The sequence below is a fragment of the Pecten maximus genome, chromosome 5, assembly GCF_902652985.1.
Source record: "Pecten maximus chromosome 5, xPecMax1.1, whole genome shotgun sequence".
NCBI classification, from domain to species: domain Eukaryota; kingdom Metazoa; phylum Mollusca; class Bivalvia; order Pectinida; family Pectinidae; genus Pecten; species Pecten maximus.
In genome coordinates, this window is record NC_047019.1 from 40,139,625 (window position 1) to 40,150,400 (window position 10,776).

General features: G+C 34.8%; 1 protein-coding gene across 2 annotated transcripts; it reads right to left on the reverse strand.

The window, feature by feature from the left end:
- Positions 1-57: 57 nt before the first annotated feature.
- On the reverse strand, positions 58-10,776 carry LOC117328011. Of its 2 annotated transcripts, XM_033885313.1 has the most exons (11): positions 10,675-10,776; positions 9,761-9,910; positions 7,538-7,617; positions 6,276-6,347; positions 5,632-6,028; positions 5,057-5,130; positions 4,255-4,326; positions 3,823-4,003; positions 1,686-1,786; positions 1,057-1,165; positions 58-307 (listed from the first exon to the last, which is right to left on the reverse strand). In XM_033885313.1, the coding sequence occupies exons 1-11, from the start codon at positions 10,691-10,693 to the stop codon at positions 90-92; spliced, it is 1,473 nt and encodes a 490-aa protein (XP_033741204.1). In that variant the 5' UTR covers positions 10,694-10,776; the 3' UTR covers positions 58-89. The 2 variants fall into 2 exon arrangements, with proteins under 2 accessions (XP_033741204.1, XP_033741205.1); XM_033885314.1 differs by lacking the exon at positions 1,057-1,165 and having other exon boundaries at positions 171-307.

Here is a 10,776-nt window from a genome sequence, read left to right on the forward strand (position 1 = left end):
TTCTCATTGTCATGGATCTTTTGCAACTTTACCATTTTACAAATCTAACGCAAATACTTGTATTGCATTTGGGAAAGTTTTATTTATCATTAGTGCACATGTTTTATTTCACATAGCGGTAGGTAACTGGCACTGCAGGCTTGAGGGTGCAAATAGGTGGGGGAGTGTGATGAGAGGGATATATAGCCGCAGTAGCTGTTATGGTAGCCGTTATTGTGCTGTAGAGAGGAGTCAGCTGTGTGGCCGGTGGTAGACCATGTCCATACAGAGTGAGACAATTTCCCATCTACCCAAACATTGGTATGACCTGAAACAAGGTAGGAGATAAATAAGTTTTCAAATCATGAGCTCTGAATGAGGGTTAACAGACTATCCCATCTAACTTTTTACTATAATGGCGAATCATTTCTGCCTAATGTATAATCTTTTAGATTGTATTTTCCTCTTTTGTACATAGCAATAGAAATGGATTTACAATAATATCTTATTATTAATGCATCTTGACTAGAGAGAAAAATGTTATCCGAACTCTGCTTGCTGCTCTGTTATACTGTTCCGAATTTTAAACAAAATACAGCTTTCTGTTTTACTAGGAAACATGCATGAAAACAATTCGATCGTAATTCTAGGATAACGATTTTCATTTTATCTGTCCTTCGTCATGTTAAAGCTACCACTTTATTACTGATGATTTCATACTCATTAAACGAAGATTTTCTCTTATGTAACAATACATGATCTTATATGGTAAACATGTTCTGTAAATATTTCTTTATGGGTTTATAACTACTGTTTACCTCATTTGAGGTTTGTAAACAAAACTGACAATGCCGACTGGAGTCACATGGGTGTGAATGACGAGTCTAGACAGCGTTCTGTTTACGAGCGATAACTAATGCATCTTGTAGGCCTTCTGTTATGTTATTGTGTCGCGATGACTTTGGTATATGTATTTACAAAACAAGCTTGCGGACACTTTAAATTTTCATTATTAAGAGAAAGTATTTGTTTTTATTATTAAATAGTTATATCAGCTTTAATGCAACATCACTTTACCGGAGCTGCTAAGTACAGAGAAGCGGTGTTCCAAGTCCAGCGCTACACTATGGAGATCTGATGCGGAGTCGAAATCAGCAAGCTCGCCGCAATTTTTCTCACATTGAGTCTTCAAAAATACAAGTACTAAAAATACAGGTACTGACCAACGACATGTTATGTAAAGACTTACACATGCTTTAAGATAGTTACTTAATTAAAGTGCTTAACGGCCCATCAACACTATAAAGGTCATAATGGCCAAACAAGTTAATAAAAATACGAACAAAATGGGCAAGTGAAAAAATGACATAAAAAAACGAAACATGTAAAAATATAGATATATATTGCTATACTCATTCACGACCAGTTAAAAATCAAAGAGTGGCTATGTTGACTCAAATATTGTGATAAAGACCAATAACTTTTCAGATAGTTCAAAATTTTGTTTTCTAACAGACTCGAACAGAGTCTTCAGACTTGCCATACTGTGGTAGAAACTCTCTCTTGCAAATTGTAGATCAATGCAATCCAACAGTAAGTGTTTAACGGTAAATGGTTCATTGCACACGATGCACTGAGGCAGGTCCTCACGCTTATCCGCGAAGATAACAAATATATTACAATGGACTGGTACTGTCGTGTATTACCTTAGCACTGTTCCAGTCCATCGCCGGAGTACCGATAGCGTAGCATGAACTGTGATGGTGAAGCCAGCCATGTGGACAACTCGAGTAATGATGTGAACAGCCTACAATCAGATACACTCCAGTCAATATCATCATAATACAAGGTACATGCAAGGCTATGTTTTCCTAATTTAACTTCTTTATTTTTACTTTGGTCAAGATCATCATATCTTTTTTAAGTAAGTATTCGACTTTATCTTAAATATTCTACTGAATTGATATATGCAAATGCCATTGACATTTGTTTCTCTCATATCTCGCCATGTTGGATAGAGTTTGCCCATGTAAGATAGCTATGTAAGATAAATCTATCTTACATAGCATTTCACGCGCGCGGATTAATCTGCGTTCAAGGGGGACAACTCTCACAAAGTCGTCTGCTTGTGTTCACATCCGACAGTCCTTTTCGTCGGTGTCGGTTTTGAAACGTTGGACTTAACTATAAAAATACATACATTCTTAGATAAATATATATCATATCAGCAGTAAATCAACAGGGCTACACGGTTAAACGATTAGGCATTTCATCTGAGCGAACATATAACTCCGTTACTGTAGACTACGCCTACAGGCCTGTTGTAACAGTAATAACAGTACAATACAGACTTGCCTACCCGACAGATTTGTCATTTGTCATTAAAAACATGTAAACACACACAATCACCTGGCAATGACAGGAAGTAAAATAAAAGCCATACATAAAAAAATATAAAAAAGAAAATGTCAAACGTCACAACCTATGAAATGGTTCCGTTTGCGTCAGCAGGGGGCCCTGGAATTTGTTTACTCTACTGTACTGTACTGTCAGTAACTGTTAGGCCTACTGAGTAACCTGTGTATTTGGAAGTTGGGAATTGGCTCTTAAATGAACGAACATTCGGTAAAAATGACACCCCTCGATGTTCATATAAAAATATTTATTTTAATTGTAACTCAGAGTCTATATTTGTGTAGAGTAACCATGAAAACTAACTGCCATCCTAGCCTTTCAATATGATCATCGTTAGCCTATCGACTGACCTACCTTCGTCATTCCATCAAGACAACCGGTTAAACACATATAATCCTATGTCACAGAAAAGATCGAATACTCGTATAGAGTCACCGTTCGCTGGTTCACACACGAAGTTGCCAAAATCACAGTGAATTTAAAATTACCAGCCACGAAACATCGCCGCGTCATGGCGATCGAGATCGACATCACTCTCAATATCCTTGAACTATGAATGGAATTCCAATGACAGTCGTGACGTCATGCAGTGACGTAGTATATTATAAAAAAAAATTGACTTGACATTTAAAAGTACAGTGTGTTCTGTGAAATGATTAAATATGTCGAGGTGCAAATCAAATTATATGTGAAGTTGGAAAACTCATTTCAGCGTTGGCTTTCAGTATTGTTGATAGAACTTCTTTTTCTCGGATGTTGACAATTTGATCACGGCCACGTAAAAGTCGGTCAAGTTACGGTAATTTTTATCGGCGAATAGTTCATTCGTTCATCACTTAACCACAAAATGAATGAAATTTGTGTTCAAACATAGTTTGCCAAAATAGGGTATGATCTTTCAGAATATCACAAGTATATTTAGTAAAAACGTCAAATAAAGAAATTAAAAAATTGAAGAAAATGGATGGCTGAGGGACACTTTCGCCAGAAATTCGGTAATGATATGAGAGAAAAAGACTCTTTCATTATGTGTGTATGTAGGATAGGGATATTCCACCCTCGGGATCACAAAATGTGGTAAAACCCTCGGCAAGCCTCGGGTTTCACCACATTTTGTGACTCCTCGGGTGGAATATCCCTATCCTACATACACACATATGAAAGAGTCTTATAATATTTTGTAAAGCTTCCGGTGTGCTAGGTTTTGCTTTTTATCGTGCACGATGTGTCAACCGTTCCTCATATTATACATATTTAAATTCCTACGAATTTAGAACGTTTGGCAACATACGAACGCCTTCTACAATCGTTTAGATAAACGAATGACCAGATTTACATTCATTCAAATATAAAGTAGTTAACTCATTTTCTGTCACATTTTACACTTATTTAGGCCAATTTATCCTATTCCCAGGATCGAATGTTAACCTGTGTGTTGTGTTGTAGTCGGTACAGCTGTAGTACTAGTAGTCGGTGGTACACTTGCGGTCGGCAGTAGTGTGTGGTGATTACAAAACTCCCCTTTGCAGCATCCACCATGAAGGGACAACTCGAACCCTTGACGTTTTCCGAAAATCCCTGGGGCAGCATGACCGAAAGTCGAGCAGAGCTTGAAAGTATCAAACATATAAATAGTTATTTTCCCGGCGATATTCGTAATAGTCGTGTAGTTTAATATGTTATCATTAATATTTATTAACATTTGCCTTTTTTATTCAACAGTAGTTACTTGTCGTTGTAACCCCACTTGACAAACACTACAGTTTGTATAGCGAAATTAAAATTGTTGTGGTCATCCGAATCTGATACAGATTTACATCATACAATGCTTCGAGGATCATTATTAGCTGTTAGGCTTACCCTCTCATCCATGCATCCAAGCCTAAATCCTTGTTCAAAATTTGCTGAAATCGTCTCCACCGAAAAGCATTGCTGAAAGGATAGCAGTGAATGTATTTATGTAATAGCTTTTTTAGCATATCTAGCACACACATAGAAAAGCAAACTGAATGTATGGCCGTGTCAGCTGACCTGCTATATTTTAGCACTGTGTTTCTCTAGCACTGTGATCAGCCAAGAAGAGAGCATTGCTAGTATTACTGATCTAATGAATATCTTATCAACAAAAAGGTTTAAGTGAATTCGTCATTGTGTTGTACAACGCGTTAATGAGTTTTTTGTTTGTGGTATTTTTAAGATACGTTAACGGTATTATTAAGATGTGACGTTAGACCGCAAAGAGCACAGAAATTATGTGTCGATTTAACGACCACAAACCGAGCTCTCAAATGTATTGGTCCAGTTAAAGCTGTTATTTAATCCATGTGTGGTTACCGTTTAACCAGCTCGTCATTCAGATGATGATCTGTACTACATGTGTTACTGATGTTTTTGTGCTGCAGTGCATTAGTAAAATATTTGTGTTATTGCTTATGACATCATGAACTAACAGCTATGTCTTATTCAATGTATAAAACTAGGTCATTATTACTAGAAATTACTTCTCGATATATAAAACTCTGTTTGATTAAGTATGCCAAACAAATGACAGTATCTCGTTACAGGTTTGTGTTAAATTCGATATACCTGAATCGAATTTCGCGTACATCAAATCATACTTTCCTTTTTAGTCAATGGTTTAACGATATGTACATATTTATACCTCTCCTTTTTTACAGACAGTTTTGTGTGTACAAGACTCCGGACTGGTCACGTGACTGCATTGGTAGCATCCCACTATATGTAGGTAAATAATAATCGGTATGTAAAACAGTCATTTGTCAAGAAATAACTTATTACCAAAATTATAAAAAGCAATATTAACACAAAAGGCATAATATATCCCGGAATATTGTTTGTGTATTTTGATTGACATGGACGACTCTTGAACATACTCTGAACACATCTTTAATTGGCGTTAGAAATATGGATAATTTATAATAGTAATAATGAAAAATACTGATCTTATGTGTATGCTCTTTAGCTTTCATACAAGCCTTGCTGATATTTTCATCATTATTTTATATAAATAATTGTTAATAAACCGGAGGTTCCTTGCGAGATAGGAAAACGTTTTGTTTAGTTTTGGACATTACATTTGTAGGTTCCACTGGGGAAAATAATAGGTAGTGAGAAAATAGACAATTTCTTTTCCAAATAGCTTCCAATCAGACATGACTCTAGGTATTTTATCCATGTTTATATTTCAAGTCTATAATGATATCCAAAAGTACTTACTGCACTTGCCGCATTTTCTTGGACATACTTCGTTGGCAATACAGTCAATGGCACACATGCCAGGGAAATGTGTTTCCAGGCGGTTACAAATATCCGTGTCAATATCATCACACAAACCGGATGTCACAGTTGGTGCTGACGTCGTTGTCATGTTTGATTGAGCTGTATCATCGGGTACATCACGTGGTATATCGGGGAAGATAGAGACTAACAACTGATCCGCAGTGGTGGGCGGTATTGTTGGTTGTTGGGTCGTTATTGGAACTACTGGTGTTGTAACGTTACGCGTGTTTACGTTACATAGATCTGTAGTACAACATGATCCCTGAAGCTCACTCCGCTCCGATAGACTTCCATCTCTTCTACCTATTCCAGGACCAAAGTGGGATGTGCACACCTAATTGTGATTGGGTAACCATTACAAAATTGTCATTAAAAACAGATGATGATAATAATGATAAATGTAATAGATATCTTCTTATGAAATTTCAGAGACCAGATGAATATCTTCATATTATCTGAAAAAAAGTTATACTTATCTTGAAAAGGATATGTTGACATTTGTTTATAAACATGTGAATAACGGAAAATTAATAAAAGTAGATATAATCATTGTTTTCAACGTATCAACGATGTAAACTTACAGAATTTAAGGCACAGCCGAGTTTGTACACGTCCTTAAAATCGTCATTGAATGACTGCGTCACAATGCAAAACTGTTAAGAAAACAAATAAGAAAAAACACACCTTTTTATTCTATAAAACATCATTATTATTTATAGCTATAGATTTTGGTGAATTAGTAATATAGTATCTACAGGTAAATATTAGTACAATGTAAATAAATTCGTCTGTTGTACAAAATATATGTACAGTATGTTTAATAGTGCAGTGGTGCCAGGCCGATAGAATACATCATAACATTTATCTAGTTCAAGCATACACATACAATTAGACGTTAAGATTTGAACGGAATTTTCCTACCACTCATGTCTTTTTGAATGTAAGCTAAGACACAATACCGTGGATCCTACTACAATCACATTAACATGTAGCAAAATGACCCAGTTAGTGAGTATACGCATAAATGTTACAAAAAAAAAAACGATCAACATATCTTATGTGCTATCACTAGATATCAAATAACAAGAGAAAAGCGAATATTGTTGCATGTATAAACGGTATTGATAACAGGAAATCTACAGTATACGAACACATTACATATTTACACGGATTGTCATAGACCAAAAATATGGAGGAGTGGTTAAAACAAGAACATCGGAAACATTGTTTATTTAATATGTCAATATATCAATATGTTATCTCTGTAATTTTGCTGAGGAACACGTAGTGATATATTTTCTTCAAACATCGTAAGTCCTACTGGCAACAGAAGGGTAATGTGATGAATATGTAGGCTCTTACCATTCAGTGGACACCCCTATTATATCTATGGTCATAATCAGGTCGAGTGATGACTTTTTACATCACAGGGCAGTTACGCGATTTAGAGATATTTATTAAGATTATTTAGTAATCTTCTAATCGTGTACTATTGAGTTGTTCCTTGATTGGTTAAGTATGAAGATTATTCATTATAAACGATAGATACCATATAACAGAATCAGGAGTGATTGATTCTGTTTAATGTTAATATTGACAGGCATGCCTCTACTCTTATGCGATCATGGAAGACATATTAAACAGCTACAGTGTAATGTCGAATCGAGATTTCCTGGGAAAAAAACGTGACAATATTTACATGTGATGAATATTGTTTTTAAAAAGCAGAGGATTGTTTTCAAATTGATTTTACGTGTGTCACATTATTTTTCCATAAACTATTGCGAAGCAAGTGGCTATGTTATATAATGAACTATATATATCAAATGGTGTTAGTACTCACGTGGTCAGCTGACGGACATTGTGTTGTTGTGTAGCAAACATCTGGAGTGTCCACCTCATGGCAAGAATAACACTTCAATGCTGTAAGAAGATGTACATGTAAATCTCTCGCCTGTTTTGGAATCTCCATGCAATACAATTACATTAATTCTCCACATATACAACAAGGATTTTCACCCTTTAAAGAACAGTTCCATAGTAAGTGTTTTAGTGAAGCAGCTTGGCCAGGAACCAAGTATTGGATATACATCTACTCATATAAGAAGTGACTGTCATTGTTCTTAATACTCATATCCATTGGAAATTTACACATGGTATGTGGTAGCAGATTGATACTTTCTTTCCAATTGCATTGACACATTAGATCATCTTTTTGCGTTACAGGCGAGATTTTTTTACTATACGTTTGAATGTGCTACATCTTCAACAAAGAGCTATTGTGATAATTTAAAAAGAAATATAAGCTAATGTATATTTCCTTAATTACTATAACATGCTTTATGCTATTGCAATCCCCAAAGAGCTTTACTTTAGATCAGTCTTTATAAAAGTGACAAAATGTTTGATAGCAACACGTAGAAATCCATTTGTGTTCTGCCTCTATTACTGTGTATTTATTGGCATCACAAGCGGTAATTTTTTTGTTTATTAAATATTTCGGAACCTTTTCCACTAAGTTATTTATAAGATATTTCGGAACTGTTCCCATTTGCAGCTTTTTATTAGATATTTACGAACTGTTCCCATTTACAGCTGTTTATTACATATTTAGATATTGTTCTCCTTTAAAGCTGTTTATAAGATAATCTCGAAGTGTTCCAATTTACAGCTGTTTATTAAATATTTCTATATTATTCTAATTTACAGCTGTTTATTAAATATTTCTATATTATTCCCATTTACAGCTGTTTATTAGATATGTTTATACTGTTCCAATTTACAGCTGTTTATCAGATATCTCCATGCAGTTCCAATTTACATACATTGCGCGTTTAAAAGATATTTCAGAAATGTTCCCATTTACACCAATAGATTAGATATTTCCAAACTGTTATAATTTACAGCTGTTTATTAGACGTTTCCATGCTGTTCCCATTTACAGCTGTTTATAAGATAATATGGAAGTGTTCCAATTTACAGCTTTTTATTAGATATTTCCATACTGCACCAATCTACAGTTGTTTATAATCAATTTACACCTGTTTATTTGATATTTTCATACTGTTATCATTTACAGCTGTTTATTAGATATTTCCGAACTGTTTCCATTTAGAGCTGTTAAAAAGATATTTCTGATTAGATATCTCCACACAGTTCCAATTTACTGCTGTTTATTAGACCTTTCCGAACTGTTTCCATCGACAGCTCTTTCTTTTTTTTTTTTTAGATATATCCATGCAGTTCCACTTTACTTATGTTTAAAAGACATTTCCGGACTGTTTCTATTTACAGCTGTTTATTAGATGTTTCCGAGCTGTTCCAACTTACAGCTGTTTGGTAAATAGTTTCATACTGGTCTCATTGACAACTGTTTATGAGATATTCCCGAACTGTTTGCATTGACAACTGTTTATTAGATATATCCCTACTATTACCAATTGATGCATTTTTTGATAAGCAGTGTAAACGTTGCAGGCGGTGTAGTATCTTTCACAAGAGAATAGTGAACTTATAATGAAACTAATTCTGACTCAAAACAGATACAACAAGAATGTAATACGGACACAATATAGATAACCATGGAGACATACATACGACCACGTGTTCCTTTCACGTGTCGACCTTTAAACTGTCCTTTTACCGTCATCTACTTACATCTCTCGAAACCTTGGGTAGCTAATTATCAAGCAGCAATCTGTCGGTATTTATTGTAAAAAACATGTTCATCAACCTACTTTACTGGAACCCTTTGTTGTAAATTTCCCATCAGTAATCGGCATATGTTCGGAAATCGGAGTAAAGGAAACAAGTCATTTAGGTGGATCATCACAATCATCATACAACTGAGCTGTAAGCGGTCCCTGTTAATATGATTTTAAAGTAAAATTGAGGTAAGCGACTGATGTTGAATGTTGCCTGTAGTATTCCTGGATTCTACATGGTATATTCGATCGACATTTCCGTATGCTTGTGTTATGGAAAGATAATATTCGACAGTATATATGTGTAGGTAAAAACTGAAGGACTTTGAGATTAAACATTGTTATTTGCTCAATAAACTTACGGCATTTTCCACAGAAACGTGGACAGAGTGTCGAAGAGTAGCAGGAATTTGAGCAGATGTTCGGATTAAGGGAGAACATGTCCTGGCAGATAGCAGAATCCACATCCTCACATGTCTGACCATAACACAACGTTACCAGCACAGATACTACTGTAATGCAACAGTTACTGGAAGTTCAATTCTTGATAAAACACTTAATATACATTAAAATAAATATCATGTATGCTATAATGCGTCCATACGCCATGGCAACAAATGATAAAACCGATGGAATTGATTGATTGATTACTTGACTGATTGATTACTTGATTGATTGATTGATTGATTGATTGATTGATTGATTGATTGATTGATTGATTGATTGATAAATACACATTACACTCCATGAATGGGTTCAAATTAAGAGAACAGGGTCGTTAAAATTTATCAAATTAAGACATACAGTTTACACAAATATATTTACAATGTTTAAAACATTATGAATCGCAATCTTCATTTCATTATGCAAATCATATTCTTTAATTTCTATATAGTGGAAACAACTTATCAACCATGGAGAACAGGCTCTACACATTATTGATGTAATGCTATGTTGAAAAAAAGAGCTTTAGAAATGGTACTCTCAGCAGTGAATCTAGAGGTGTGTACACTAGTGATCAGAATGTGATTGAGTACTATACTCATTGTAGAAATTTTTCATACATTTTATTTCTTCTCGTCGTGCCATTTTCTATAGCTACATATTATCTTTAGTCTTTATATCGACAGAAGGATCCGCACCTATCTACATGGCGAATACACCTCCCCACTGTTTATAGCGATGAATCGCCGACTATCTTCGTATTGCAACTAGTTAGAAAAAGCATTAATTAAACTTATGTTGATATTAAGGTATTAAACGATTTTAAATTTACCTGTAATTAGGATTATCATCTCTGTGTGACGTCTATGGCGCTGTCAACTAACAGGTGTTAAATAATACCTGATAGATAAATACGGTGTTAAGTTTCTCTGTC